General features: G+C 40.1%; 1 protein-coding gene across 2 annotated transcripts in view; it reads left to right on the forward strand.

Annotated features, from left to right (window-relative positions):
- CDH18 (cadherin 18) overlaps positions 1–16,170 on the forward strand; it is a 621,311-nt gene that overhangs the window by 371,926 nt on the left and 233,215 nt on the right. For both annotated transcript variants that reach the window (XM_083188094.1, XM_083188093.1), the window contains one exon: positions 8,437–8,556. In XM_083188094.1, the coding sequence (XP_083044220.1) occupies positions 8,437–8,556 (120 nt within the window). The remainder of the gene's footprint in view (positions 1–8,436; positions 8,557–16,170) is intronic.

The following is a 16,170-nucleotide window of genomic DNA, read 5'->3' on the forward strand; positions in this document are numbered from 1 at the left end:
TAACTACATAATAATCAGATAATACAGAGATTTTGGTTGCGTATATCTGCAGATATAGGGCTAAGCCCCCAGGCCGTACGTCAAGGCAACTCTGTCACTGGGGGTCCCTAATAGTGGGTATGGCTCTGGGGTGTGGGCCCCCAACATGCCGACACAGGCTGAGTACTCCAGGGCAGCACACAAAAGAAAATTAGTAGGGGTTAATAAGAAGCACATAAGTGCTATGTAGGGAAGTGAAGGTGTGATTAAAATACAAAATATATACAATGTGATAGGAAAAAATAAGTGTTAATAAAGTGTTAGGGTTTGCCAACCTGGAGCAGACCAGCCCTACCAACACAGGGGGCACCACACTCCTAAACCCATCCCATTAGCAGTAACATATATGTATGGGCTTAATAGCCCAGTGTAAGGCCACATGATAATGGCTTACTACATCTGAGAGCCAGCTTACCTGGAGCTACCCCTGGCTTCTCCAATGGCACTCAGAAGTCAGCAATCCCTCCTAATGCTGACCCATCTATGCCTCTCTCAACTGCACAACACTTTTGTTGGGAAGCTGCTCAATCAGAGGTGTGTCACTCAGGTGCCAAAAGGGAGGGGTAATTCTGTCTAGGAAAAAAAATGGGGTATCCCAATTGCACACTGAGTGAAACATAACTACATAATAATCAGATAATACAGAGATTTTGGTTGAGTATATCTGCAGATATAGGGCTAAGCCCCCAGGCTGTACGTCAAGGTAACTCTGTCACTGGGGGTCCCTAATACTGGGTATGGGTCTGTGGTGTGGGCCCCCAACATGCCGACACAGGCTGAGTACTCCAGGGAAGCACACAAACGAAAATTAGTAGGGGTTAATAAGAAGCACATATGTGCTATGTAGGGAAGTGAAGGTTTGATTAAAATACAAAATATATGCAATGTAATAATCACACCTTCACTTCCCTACATAGCACTTATGTGCTTCTTATTAACCCCTACTAATTTTATTTTGTGTGCTGCCCTGGTGTACTCAGCCTGTGTCGGCATGTTGGGGGCCCACACCCCAGACCCGTGTCTGTTGCAAGTTCCACCAGAAGTAGGGACATTCTGAGTTCCTTGCAAGGAACATCCCTCCAGCAATTGGTGAGGGAGCCCACTCATAAGCATGCAATATTAGACTTAATACTTACAAATGGTGACAGAATATCTGACATAAATGTGGGTGAAAACTTGTGATCCAGTGAACATCAAACAGCAGGGTTCAGAATAAAGACAGAGAATGACTTATCACACACAAAAACAAAGGTGTTAGATTTTAGGAAGGCTGATTTTTTTTTAGAGAATGGAAACTCTGTAAGTGATTTTTTCGACAGATTGGAGGAACTTCAAAGGAGAGCAGGAGAAGTTTGAAAATTGAAAAAGTGCAATACTAAAAGCAACAGAACTTTGTGTCAAAAGAGTTAGAAAAACACAAGGAAAATTAAGCCAGCGCATCTCAGTTTCCGGGTGGCGGGGCGACGGGAACCCTGTCCGTCTCCGCTTCAGGGTGATGGACAGGATTAGGGGGGTGCAGGGAGGCGGTGGGGACCCCGGGTGACCGCCGACAAGCCGGTGGGGACCCGGGGGAACCGTGCGAAAGGGGGCGCGCGCGCATCTCGTGCACGCGCGTCCCCTTTCGCAGATACAGATGGCGGGTGGCGGGGGATGGCTGCTGGCGTCGCCATCGCCATTCCCTGCAAAGAAGAGACCCGCGCCATCTGTAGCAAGCATTGTGAAAGCAAAAAAGTTTGCCATTAAGAAATATAAATATACTCTCTGAAAGTGGATAAATCAATAGGGCCAGATGGGATAGATCCAAGGATACTAAAAAAGCTTAAAGGGGAGCTGGATAAACCATTAAGTGAATTATTCAACCAGTCACTAGCTACTGGAGTGATGCCAGAGGACTGGAAAATAGCAAATGTAGTCACACTGCACAAAACTGGAAGCAAAGAAGAGGTAAGCAACTACTGATCAGTGAGCCTTACATCAGCAGTAGGGAAATTGATGGAAAAACTCTTAAAACAAAGAGTTGTAGAATATCTCAAAACCAACAACTTACAGGATTGGTTTACTGGAGGGAATCTTATTTTTTTTTTTTTTTAATGGGTGAGGAAAGTAGTAGATCAATGGCTGGCTGTAGATGTAGCTTATCTATACTTTAGTAAAGCTTTTGACACTGCCGCACATCACAGACTGTTAAATAAACTTGAAAGCTTGGGATTGGATTCTAAGATGGTTGCATGGATAAGATCTTGGTTGCAGGATAGAAAACAGAGAGTTGTAGTAAATGGAGTGAAGTCACAGGAGGGAAAGGCTACCAGTGAAATAGCCCAGGGATCTGTACTTGGACCAGTGCTTTTTAATATATTTATTGGAGACATTGCAAATGGAATTAAGGGTAAAACATGCCCTTTTGCAATGCCTACAAATTATTTATGATCTAGGTAGATTAGAGGAATGGTCAAGAGCATGGCAACTACAGTTTAAAGCCAAAAAAGGCAAAATCATGCAGTTGGGTCTCAAAAATCGTAAGACTAAATATAGTATAAATGGCACTATAATGGAAACTACTGAGGAGAAGATGGATCTAGGTGTCTCTATTTCAGGGGACTTAAAGGCAGGTAGGCAAAGTAACAAAGCAATGAAGAAGGCAAGTCAGATGCTTGGTTGCATAGGTAGAGGTATCAGCAGTAAAAAGAAAGAAGTAATAATGACACTGTATAGGTCATTGGTACAACCTCATCTAGAGTACTGTGTTCAGTTCTGGAGGCCATATCTCCTGAAGGATATTAATACATTAGAGACTGTACAAAGAAGGACAATTAAAATGGTGCATGGCCTACATCAGAAAACTTACCCATAAATACTAAAAGATCTTAATATGTATAGTGTAAGTAAGTGCAGAGAAGGGAAAGGGGGGACATGATAGAAACTTTCAAATATATTAAGGATTTTAACAAGGTGCAGGAGGGAGACATTTTTTCACAGGAAGAGGAGCAACAGAACATAAGGACATGCACTGAGGGAGGAAGAATCAGGGGAAATTTGAGGAATAATTATTTCACAGAAAGGGTAGTGGATAAGTGGAATAGCCTCCCATCAGAGGTGGTAGAGGCAAATACAGTAGAGCAATTTAAACATGCTTGGGATATGCATATTGATATCCTTACAAAGCAATAAGGATCAAATATGGTTTGAGGTAACATGTTCAAAAAAGGGGCAGGCTAGATGCGCCAAGTGGTTCTTCTCTGCTGTCAAATTCTATGTATACCGTGAATTTAACTCTTAACCACAGCACTGGGAATAAGAAATAATACTATGCAGATTGTGCTGCTCAAGACTGCATTCCTGGTGTAAACTTTTAATCATATGATTCCCTATTTTTCTGTAATATCTGTTAAGACTGTCTTTTGTTTTGATGTCAAAATTTTGTTTATTTCAAAACTCAATAATGTATGAATAGATTATATTTTCCTTCTGTATATTTCCCTTTAATAAAGAAACTGAAAAGCTAAAACATACGGTGGAAACTGTACTGCTAGTCATCGAGAGGTCTAACTTGCTGGACCCAATGTTTAATTAATAATAACAAAATTATTTTAATTTGTTTGCACTGTCTAAGCTCAAACTGCAATAAAAAATACAGAAAAAAAATGGTTGCCAAGAATTAGAAATGTCCACAAACAACAGTTATTAGCCTTCTCTAATTTGTACTGGTGATAGTATGGATAGATTGTAAATTCGGTGTAATGATTAGCATTAATGCCTCACAGCACAGAGGTTGTGGTTTTGATTCCCACCATGGCTCTTACTGTGTGGAGTTTGTATATTCTTCCCGTACTTGCGTGGGTTTTCTCCGGGTACTCCAGTTTCCTCCCACAATCCAAAAATATACTGGTAGCCTAATTGGCTCCCAATGAACTAACCCTAGAATAATTGTGTGCGCGTGTGCATGTGGTAGGGAATATATATTGTAAGCTCCACTGGGGCAGGGACTGATGTGAATGTTCAAATATTCTCTGTAAAGCAGTGTTCACTATATAAGAAACTGTTAATAAATAAATAAATTATAAATAAATTAACCAAATCAGTCTGAAAGTTACTTTGAAATGAAATTGTTGCCATCAGCTCTAAAAGTTCAGAATGCCTCCCATGAATCATATGTTTACTAATCATTAGTAATTAGCATAATGTCCTCTACCTGACTGTTGATAATTAGGAGGAATTCAAGATCAGACACATTATGCATGGTCAGATATTTGATGGACAACTAAATCCCACATAAAAAAGATTATTAGATAAATGAATCTGACTGAAATACTTCATTGGAAGCTGCATTTACAAAATTATTTCTAATAAAATGTAACGTTATTTTGGTATAAAGAGTTTTAATGATAAGAAGTGTTCATCTTAGCAACAAAAAATATGTTTACAAAATCAGTAATGATCAGTTAAGCACATACTTATGACCTACAATATTCTGATTTACAAATAGTCATAAAGCTAAATATATCTGTGAGTACTGCTACAGTATAAATTTGGATACATTTAACAGTATTTAAGAGCCACATGCAGTATATTTTAACTACATACTGTAGGGAAAATTTAAACTGTATATAGGACATTATGTACTCATGAAAAATTGTGGTAAACTGCAGTTTTCCAAAGGGTTTACTGCATTTCTCATGTGTCAAGCTCCATTTTACCTGATAGGCAATCCCAACTATACATGGCCTTACCTGTTGAATCCAGTGGTCATCTTTTAGCATAATTCCAGAAAAGGATCCAATATTTTTCCTCTCATTGTCTCCTGCAGCTTTGCCAATTGCCACACATATATTATGTATTCATTTATTTACAGTTTCTTATATATCGCAGCAGATTCTGTTACAATTGTAGACAGTAATAGAACAAACTGGGTAACAACAGACAGACATGGAGGTAGGAGGACCTTGCTGCAAGCTTACAATCTATAGAACATATGAAGGACTCCCTGATCATAAAATGTGATATTTGATATATCTTTCTCATACTGTAGTCACACAACCATGCCATGGGAATTATTATCAAAAGCGAGTGCAATGTAAAATATTATAGCAATATTATAGCTTTAATGATTTGTCATCTAATCATTTAAATTGTGAAACCATGGTTCAAATGTTTCATGCAATGACTATTTTAATTGCTTGCTTGTGTACTCTCTGTTCATCATGTCTTGATTTTGGGACAAATTTTACTGTTTAGAATTTACATATTTCCTTGGAAGGTCTTTATAGTCTAACATGGCTTCTAATTTGTATCCACCTTACCTTAATGTGACAACACTACTCTTTGATCTTGAATGTATCTTTTATATTTGTCCTTTGATTTGTTACTTTGATTTTATTTAGCCAAAAGACACTAGGACACTAGAGCTCAACAATGAAGCCTGTGGCCTTTTTACTGCTTAGTCCACGTCCACTTGGAAGTCTTCTGGTGCAGTCTGATTGGATTTGTTGTATGTTCTAGTTGTGGGCCTTAAAATTAATATGTATCTTTATACATATTAATATATACATATATCAATTTGTCTTTTATTTAAATTATGTGATTCAAAAGAGTAGAAACTGCAAATGATATTGATGAATTAGGACCAACAACACATCTGCTTTTGGCTAAGATCTTGATAATCGCAACAAGTGAGGGAGGCACAATCACAATGATTAAAAAAAGTAAAGGAACAGCACAATACTTCTCTGTCAAATGACTCCAAGAGTAGGAAAGTACAGTATATTAAAATGTCAAACTTTCTGATGAATGGTTGCATAGTGAATATTATATCTATTTTTATGAATCTACAAAACTTCCAAAGAAAAACTTTGGTATAAATGTGCTCACATCTAAACAAATACCATTGCGTGAGGGAAAACAGAATATGGCATCGGGGAAATGCAGCGCAAAACATTGAGAAAATGTTTTATGAGTTGTAAAATGTTAATTGTATAAGATAAGACAGCTACTACGGTATATTAATTGGATGGACAGTTTATGATGTCCAAACAGTGGTGAGAGCTGCTCAATCAAAGTAGTAATGCACCCCAGGTGCTGCAAGGGAGGGGGATTTAACCTCCAGCACACCAAAGGGCATTAGTAATAAGATTTGAAAAATCAACATAACAGAGAGTCATTCAGAGATCTTAGTTACATATATTTTACAAAAGATATGATAAGCTTCTGGGCCTCGTCAAGGCTTCTCTGATACAGGAAGTCCTACACTGCATGATAACAGCACCCAATCTGGGCCATATAATTGTCTACTGTAAGGCTACATGATGTCCAACTACTGTCCGTACAGATATAACCAGCAGGCACGATGTGTGTGGAGAAACAAATATCCATGACTCATTGAAAATACATTGACCAGCATCCTGATGCAACCAGGAGCTCCAAGTCGCATGAGCAACTTCCTGTGCCAAACGGGCACAAATTGCTGCAGCCATGATGATCATGGGTACATCTGTATATAAGCTAGTACAGATGGTGTAATGATTAGCATTACTGCCTCTCAGCACTGAGGTTATGGGTTCATTCCCCATCATGGTATTTACTGTGCAGAGTTTGTATATTCTCCCCGTACTTGCGTGGGTTTCCTCCGGGTACACCAGTTTCCTCCCACATTCCAAAATTATACTGGTAGGTTATTTGGCTCCTAACAAAAATGAACTCTAGAATGAATGAGTGTGCATGTACATGTGGTAGGGAATATACTGTAGATTGTAAGCTCCACTGGGGTAGGGACTGGTGTGAATGTTCTCTGTAAAGCACTGTGGAATATGTGTGGACTTTATAAGAAACTGTTAATAAATAAATATTAATATCATGAAATTAAACTGAACCTCTTTTTAAACTTCTGTATGTTACTTAGGGGTATGATCCAGACTCAGTTGCAGTTTTGAGCAAAACTTAAACTGGCAGTTGTAGTCTCCCTGCCCGTCGGGTCTCTCTCTGCGATGTACCCACAAAATTTTGGATGCGGGACCATTTGTCTACAACAAGAAGATAGACAGCCATTAGGTCGACACCATTAGTTAGACAACTCAATAGGTCGACATGCTTTTAGGTCGACATACCATTAGGTCGACATGCTTTTAGGTCGACATACCATTAGGTCGACATGCCATTAGGTCGACCTGCCATTAGGTCGACACTGCCATTAGGTCGACACTGCCATTAGGTCGACACTGCCATTAGGTCGACACTGCCATTAGGTCGACAGTGTCTAGGTCGATAGTCAAAAGCTCGACATGGTTTTTTTCACTGTTTTTTGACCCAAATGTCGACACAGTCTGAAGTGAACCGCATCGCTCGCAATGCTTCGGGCATGGTGCCTCGCTGCACTCGGCACACTATTATAATCTAACTCCACGCCCTAGTGGATGGAAGGGCATGAAATACCGCCTGTCGGCACATGTCAGCTCAAAAAACAGTGAAAAAAACCATGTCGACCTTTTGACTGTTGACCTAGACACTGTCGACCTAATGGCAGTGTCGACCTAATGACATGTCGACCTAATGGTATGTCGACCTAATGGTATGTCGACCTAAAAGCATGTCGACCTATTGAGTTGTCGAACTAATGGTGTCGACCTAATGGCTGTCTATCTTCTCGTTGTAGACAAATAGTCCAGATACCAAAAATTTTGTGGGCACATCACTAAAGTGTGAGTGCTTTTCTATACAGCAAACCACTCACACATAACAGGCTGCCCCCTAGCTGTGAAACCAGGTGCATGCCGGCCATGTTCCAGGTTGCAGCTTCTGGAGCAGCCGGGATATGCTTAGAAAAAAACAGAAAGCACTTGGGCCCACACTCCCGAAAGTGAGTTTGTGCTGAGATTAGAGATTTTTTACTGAAAATGTCAAACCATTTAAATTATTTGTGAACTATTATTGCAGTACTATCACAGGTGTGCACTTTTCAATTTAATATACTGTTATTAAAAAAGAAAGTGGAGTAGCCCTTTCCCTAGTTGTCAGTACAGCTATATTTTATTTCGGTTTTAGAAGCTGTGGAATGCTTTCATATTTACTAGAAAGCTCTTTATAGGTCACAGGTGTGCATTCTGTAAGGAAAATCCATTTACCAGTAAAAATGTTTAATACGTTTTATGTGTTTACAGTTAACAAATACTGTAGCTGTGCTATCAGCATATACAAAACTGCACCACCCTCCTTGCCAGAGGTCAGAATGGCAAGAAATTATATTTTATTAAACAAAGTGAAACTTCAGGCTAGAAAAATATATATAATTTATAATAGAAATCAGGCTTTTGTGATTGAAATTCAACTGGCATCCTGTACTGTCTGTATTGATTGCATAGCAGTTATTTTCAAATATATTGAACAGATTTTTTTTCCCCTGTCACGCAGGTACCTCTGTTATTCAGGTGACAGCCACAGATGGAGATGACCCTACATATGGAAATAGCGCCAGAGTTGTTTACAGCATTCTCCAAGGACAACCTTATTTTTCTGTAGATCCAAAAACAGGTACAGTAGGCATGCAGAGTGCATACATCTCATTGTCTGCTTCCTACAACAGTAAGCTTTTAATTCCACTATACTGATTAAACTTATTATATATTGAAATAATAAATGTTCATTGTTTAGAATAATTTGTGCCAGAGAGGACCATTTGCGCAAGACCCTATATTTGTTTTAATTTTATTTTCAACTGAAATGTATTTTAAAGACTTTAAAAAGTAAATTTATGTTTGCAATAATTATATGTACACATTGTTAGCTTGGAAGCTTTCATTTAAAAATATTTCCATAAGTTGTTTATACTATGTAACATCTACTGATGTGTCCACATACACCTATCCTACAATATTGTGCCTAATAATGCTGTGTGAGGTGTCTTAAAATATAGGACAGGTGCCCACCATACACGTTACAATTATTGTATACAATATCGCATCTCGGTTTTGCGGTGAGATGAGATCTAGTACAAAAAGTATGTGCAGCACATACTTTTTGTACTGGATCTCATCTCATCGCAAAACCGAAATGTGATGAGATGCGATATTGTATACAATAATTGTAACGTGTATGGGCACCTTAAGCCACGCCTATTTGTTTTTCTTAATAATATGCTCAATGCACTAAATTTGCATTCTTTTTTGCTGCTAATAAGACAAGGTTTACTTTACAGCTTACCATTAGTGGATTTGCGTGCTGTAGCAGTGCAAAAAAGATAATAGAGATGTGTCCCACTGCAATTTTGCTGTGCATATCAGATTGCTGTTTCAGGATCACATTTTGCAGCATGCTGCTAGTTTCCGCATTGCAGCTGGCTCCTACTCAAATCAGTGGGTGGTAAATGACCATGGGCCTGCTCCCATTGCATTGTATTGCCAGTGCCTAAATAAGCAATAGGCTAATTAGGCTGCAGCCTAGGGTGTCAGGACTGGAGGGGCTAATTTATTCCATGCTTGTTAGCTGTAGCCCATCCAGATGTACTGTGGGGGGGTAAAGTTCTTAAGGTGACTTCCAAATCATATGACTGTGCCAATGTAACTGATAGAACCATTATATTGTGCCAGCTTGGCAGCCTAAAGCCAAAGTCTCCTTCCCATGACACAAGCATTAGATCCCACATGCCAGTTGTATAACCTTGTTACATGCACATGGGCAGAATGACTAGTGAGTCTCTGAATGCTCATACAGGTGTGTTTAGCAGCATTACAGGAGGAGCTACATGTGTATTAGCTCAGGGCACCTGAACCTTTAAGCATGCCCTGTATATGGCATAGCAATGAGTTGTATGCTGCAATATGTATATATATATATATATATATATATATATATATATATATATATATATATATATATATATATATATGCTGGACAGGTGCTGGCACTCGGTTCCTGTAATGTTAATCTGCCCGGTGCCCTCGGAGGGGACCTACCGCAGTGGGACCCAGAATATAAGTGGGAGAGGGTCGCGGCACTCGGGACTGACAGAGAAACAGACGACTGGAGCCAAAAAATTGGTTGACGTTTCAGCCTTTTAATTCAAGGCTTTTTTCAAGCTGTTTCAAGCTGTTTTGAAAAAAGAATTGAATTAAAAGGCTGAAACTTCAACCAATTTTTTGGCTCCAGTCGTCTGTTTCTCCGTCAGTCCCGAGTGCCGCGACCCTCTCCCACTTATATATATATATATATATATATATATATATATATATATGCATCTCAGCAACAATGTCTGCAAACACATTTGGGTACTTATATGTTAGTTGGGCGCCCACTAAGCTATTTGCTTAGTTTTACGCTGCCGCTCGCCACGCTTCGGGCTCAGTGGCTCGCATAGCTCGCCATATTATATAAAATCAACATGGATAGTGGGGGTATGAGCGTACTAACTATAGTGGGCACCCAACTAACATTTAAGTAAACACATTTGTAATCTGAGATAGGTACTTGTGAGTTATCCGGGCGTCCGATTTTTTGATTGTATGCCTTAAGTTAAGGCATACAATCAGATGCGATGCGATATCGCATCGCATCGCATGCGACCATCGGATGCGATGACCCGATTTTTCCATAGGAATCAATGTTAAAATGATTCCTATGGAAAAAGGGGTCCTTTTCATACCCCTACTATCCAAGTGGGCATGGAGTTGGATATAAACCTGTGGCGAGCGTAGCGAGCCACCGAGCCCGAAGCGTGGCGAGCGAAGCGAGCCCCGCGAGGGGACGGTATTCCGTGTCCCCTCGCGGGGCTCGCTACGCTCGCCACAGGTTTATATCCAACTCCATGCCCACTTGGATAGTAGGGGTATGAAAAGGACCCTTTTTCCCATTGAATTCCATGTTAAAATGGACTCAGTCCATTTTAACATTGATTCCTATGGAAAAATCGGGTCATCGCATCGCATCGCATCGCATCCGATGGTCGCATGCGATGCGATGCGATGTCCCGATCCGACCCGATTTAAAAATCGGACGCCCGGATAACTCACAAGTACCCTGAGATAAAAGGAAACAGACTGTGGACTGATATGACTGAGTCACCTAAGGGAACCCACCACACGGCATTGTGTAAATATTTCCTGCCATGCTTGCAAAAAAGGTGCAAGTTTTAACCCTTTGAGTGGCAACATCTGTGAAAGATGTTCAAAATAACTGGTTAAAATGACAGTGTTGCTCACATTTGAGCAAATTAAATTATATTCAAATTAAAAATGTTTTGTAAAAAAAGATTATATTTCGTATTTAAGGTAAACATAAGTCATTATGATAAATAAAAATTTTGCTTGGCACTTTTAACACCTATTTTGACAAATTCACTTGACACTTAAAGGGTTGCGGAAGGTATTTACCACAGCTTGGAGTGGAATAAATTGTGAGAGATAAAGTACTAACCAATTAGCATCTACCTTTCATTTTTTTTGTAGTTGTATTTCATTTTTTTACAAGTTGTATTTGAAAAAGGACAGGTAGATTTTTTCTCTTTCCAAGCTTTGATAAATACTCTGAGTCCTCTAAATCTTAATTACTCTACAAAGCTAAAGGTGTGCAGCTGCCATGTGAAAATTACAATTTGCAGTGTGAAATAGACACAAAACTGTGAAAGTATGAAACTTACTATACATGGCACAGCATCCAAGTCAATCCAAATGTCTTCCACCATATGATGCAAAAAACTAGGTGAATGTGCATCATGAAATGTATCATGAAATCTGTATCATGAAAGAAACACAGAAGGCTGAATAAGCCTGAGGTGACATAAACCACTGAGGGTTCTCCCAGGGTACACTCTGCTGTTGATCACATGCTATTGTAATGAGGATGGGCACAAGGCCTATCAGAGCAGGGGGAGGGTTTAGACAGGGTAGGAATGATCACGAGTTTAGAGTGACCACCACCCTCTGTTCAAGAAGCTGGTAAGGCAAGAGCTGCATTTGCAGCACTCTCTCTTAAAAAAGTATCTTATACTGTCTCTCTATCTTTTGCTAAATCTTTCTAAAATCTTTCACCTTCTCTCTCCCCTGTTAGATTCTTCCTTTTCTGTCCTTCTCTTTCTAGCTGGGTGCAAGCCCAGTGTAACACACAGACAGGCAGATCCTAGTGTAACACACAGACAGGCAGATCCTAGTGTAACACACAGACAGGCAGATCCTAGTGTAACACACAGACAGACAGAGCCCAGTGTAACACACAGACAGACAGAGCCCAGTGTAACACACTGATACAGAGCCCAGCAGCTACATAAGGCTAATTTACTGCATCTTTAATTACTGAATCTATAGTTGAATGTACAGCAAAGCCCAGCAAATACAGATCTAATGAAATGAAAGTATGCACTGCCTAGCCAAAGTCTATGTGTGGGGTGTCTGTGAGTGAGCATGTGTGCTCATGCTGCTCACCTTTCTGTGATACTATCACTATACTATTAGTCCAGAATGATGCCCAAACACTTACTGCTGCTGCTGCTGTTACTGAGTCCTGAGCATACTGCTGGGCTAAATCTTCTGCTGGAATCAGTGTAGGTGCTTTTTCAGCAGCAATGTTATTCAGCTCTCATTATGTAATATACAGGAGGCAGTGCATGTTAGCTACCACAGGTGGCAGTGCAGAGCTCAGACATGGTCTGGACTCTGCGGATCTACATTGTCCTGATGACTCATGAGTTATGCAAATAGTTCAGTAGTTCAATTAGTTCACTTCCTACAGATCCCTAAACTAATCTCTGACTCATACAGCCATAATGAGACTGTACAGTGCCTCTGGGCTGCCATGTGTGGCACTGCCGTGCTCAGGCACATGTATTGTGTGTATGGAGCAGCACTATAGTATGCACTGCCGTGCTGCCTTCATATTCGGTCATGAGCTACACACCCAATCATGTATAGTATGTTATATATACTGTAGCTCTGTTTACTCCACAGGACAAAGAGGGATATGTATGAACCTTCATAATACATAAAGTGGAGCAGTTTCCCCTAGCAGCTGATCGGCTTAGGTCACATTTAGGCTGTGGAAGATAAATGACAGAAACTGACCGGATATTTTGCAAACTCTTTACTTTATCTCTCTCTAAAGTCAGTTGCATTGGGGCAAAGGGACATGTTAAATACTGTTTTTTAAAAGCAAAAATAGTGACAGTATATTACTCTGAATTTGGGTATTTTACTTGCATATTATGGAAGTTAAAATAATAGCCAAAATGGGATAAATATTGCAGAGCTAAACAATGAATAGGTCCCTATAGAGCCGCTTTCGCCCTTCCTAAACATTTTAACAGAGCTGTATTTTAAGGCGGTATTCAAGACGGATCTGAGCCTTGACATTGCAGTAGATTGCCGTTTTGAATGCCATTTGAATACCATTCACATCAGTCAACCCGTTTTGATCCCCTCAACACGTTTCAAGGCAGAATGCAGGGGGCAGGTCTGTAGTCTGTTGTTTTTGCTAAATACCGTTTCGAGCCATTCTCACTGCATAAATAAAAAAAAAAAAAAAAAAAAATGTCCCATAAAACATGTAGGACTCTGCTTTTAAATGTTTTTAAATATCGGTTATCTTTAACTGGTAAATCAACTCTGGCACTTTCCGTTTGCCTTAAACGTGTTTGAAATGTGAAAGTGCAGTGTGAAAGGGGTAAAGGGTGCTGCTTTCTAAAATGAAAAATAATCAGATTTATTAAACCTATCTGACCATTCTAACAAGACCATTACTACTCCAATGAGCTAGTATTAGAAATCCCTGCTCTGCGTGTAATAATGTAGTCTGGTTCATCTAGTTCTAATCGCCCCTCTCAGTCTCTGAGTTGGTGATGGAATAATGAGCCAGACAAACTGCTGTATATATGCTCGAGTGTAGGTCGACCCAAATATAAGCCTAGGCACCTAAGTCTTCAACAAAAACTGGGAAAGCTTATTGACTCGAGTGGGACCCTCACTTGAGTATAAGCCGATACGGGCATTTTCAGCATAAAAAATGTTCTCAAAAAGTTGGCTTATACTCGAGTAGGGTGGCCAATCCCGGGATCGAGGTCAGCTTCTTCAGGGCCAACCTGACTGTACCCCTGGAGGGGTTTAAGTACCTAACTCATAAGGCAATGGACCAATCCCTGTGTGTGGATTGCGGCGCGCCCCCGGGATTATGCCCGCGAAAATGTGCATCCTATCAGTGGTGGAAGCTGTCCCGTCCGTCTAACGGAAGCCGGGACAGTTCATATGCTGCGGAGCGTCTCAGTTGTCAGGGCAACCCCGCTCCGTAATACGGAAGTCCCGCTCCAGCAGGCTTCCGATTGTGTGTGTTGTCATGGTGAAGGAAACTGTCCCGTCCGTCTGACGGAAGCCGGGATGGTTCATCTGCGGTGAAGCGTCTCCGTTGTCAGGGCAACCCTGTTCGTGATCCGGAGATCCCGCTACAGCAGGCTCCCTGGTCTGTATATTGTCACGGTGATCGCTTTTCATCAGTGTGACATACGGCGATCTTGGCTCAAATATAACTGTTAGGGTGACTCTCCCTCGTGACACGGAGGTCCCGATATAGTTAATTTCCGATTTGTATATGCGTTGCCATGGTGATCGCCATTGTTTCTTGCACGGGATACATGATAAACTAGGATGAGGGTGGCTATCGGAGACTTAACTTGAAGAGCATTAATCCCTGCCTGGTGGCAACTACGTGCTGATACGGTTATCTCCTATTCGTGACATTTAGTGTACGTTATTGATAGTGCTCTAGCTTGCGACGGCTCATAGGATTCCTTGTGGATGCGTCTAAAGTTGTCATGGTGATCATCCTTCGTGGCTCATACCCGCAAACACCCTATAGTTACATTAGACATATACCGTTATAAATATACCTGGTGGATCAGTGTTGATATGGCAGGAAATAGCGGTGTTATCATAGGAGCTGCCTACGTTCACTACATCCTTTATTATGTAATAAGCAAAATTTTTATAGATGAAAAAATAATACAGACTATTGCATGAAAATTGAAGTTCATGGTCTGGGGTCACTGTGATAATATCTGGTGCTGATAATAGTAATAATGTCGCTGGATATCAAAAGAATTAAGTGTTATAATAAACACAAGAAAGAAGAGCTGTCTCAAAATATTACAACATAGTAGCTGTAGGTGATATTAAAAGTGAGAAGATATTTATTGAGAAGTTCAAGTGATATCACATATTATCATGTGATGACAAGACAATAATGTGCATTAGTTCATATAATGAAGAGAAAACAGAAGAAGAGTGGCCTCCTGTGTAATGTGACAATACATATGTGTCAGAGTGTGGTTAATATGATTGAGGTAAAGAACAATAGAAGACAAATGTGATAACTCGTGTATAAATAATCAAACAACAATGTGAAAAAATGCAGTGAAAAGGAAGGGATAAAAAATATATTGAATATTGTTCGTGAAAGAAATCCAGAGAAACAGCTAATAATATTAAATTGGGACTGTCCTCAAATGAGGAAGTTGACCTGGCTTTATAGGTTTATTCAGAATATAGACCCACAAAAATAAAACACTGAATATAAAGTGTTAATGGGTCCAACATTGGATCCTTAAAAATATTAACTGGGATTTGGATATAGTGTCAAAGGGCAGCTTCCTATAGCCCCTCCTTGATTAAGGGGGGATTGAGTAGGATAGGTGGGTAGAGTCACTCAGGGGAAATAACTTGACTAAGTTGGAGATGATGGAATTAGAGAAAGGCTGAATAGCTATTCTCTTCATTCAAGCCTCTCGGTGTCATAGTGTCCATCATAAAAATGAGTCTTGTCTCCTGTTTTAGCAATTCATTGTCAATGTCACCTCTCCTGATGCCCATATTGATCTTGAGCATGCCAAATGCCATCAATCCAATGGATTTTCCCTGATGATATCTGTGGAAATGTCTGGCAATGGGGGTGAGGATTTTCATGGCTTTTTTATCTTTATCTGCATTGCGAATGCTAGATAAATGCTCTAAGATCCTCTTTTTGAGGGGTCTTATTGTTTTCCCGATATAGCTTTTTTTGCAAGGGCAAACTAGTTGGTACACAACCGCAGCCGTGTTGCAGTTTATATGGTCACGGATTTTACAAATTTGTCCAAATTTGTCCGTGTATTCCTGTGTTTGTACCATTACACTG

This window comes from Crinia signifera, chromosome 5 (assembly GCF_055691185.1).
Source record: "Crinia signifera chromosome 5, ASM5569118v1, whole genome shotgun sequence".
Classification (NCBI taxonomy): Eukaryota; Metazoa; Chordata; class Amphibia; order Anura; family Myobatrachidae; genus Crinia; species Crinia signifera.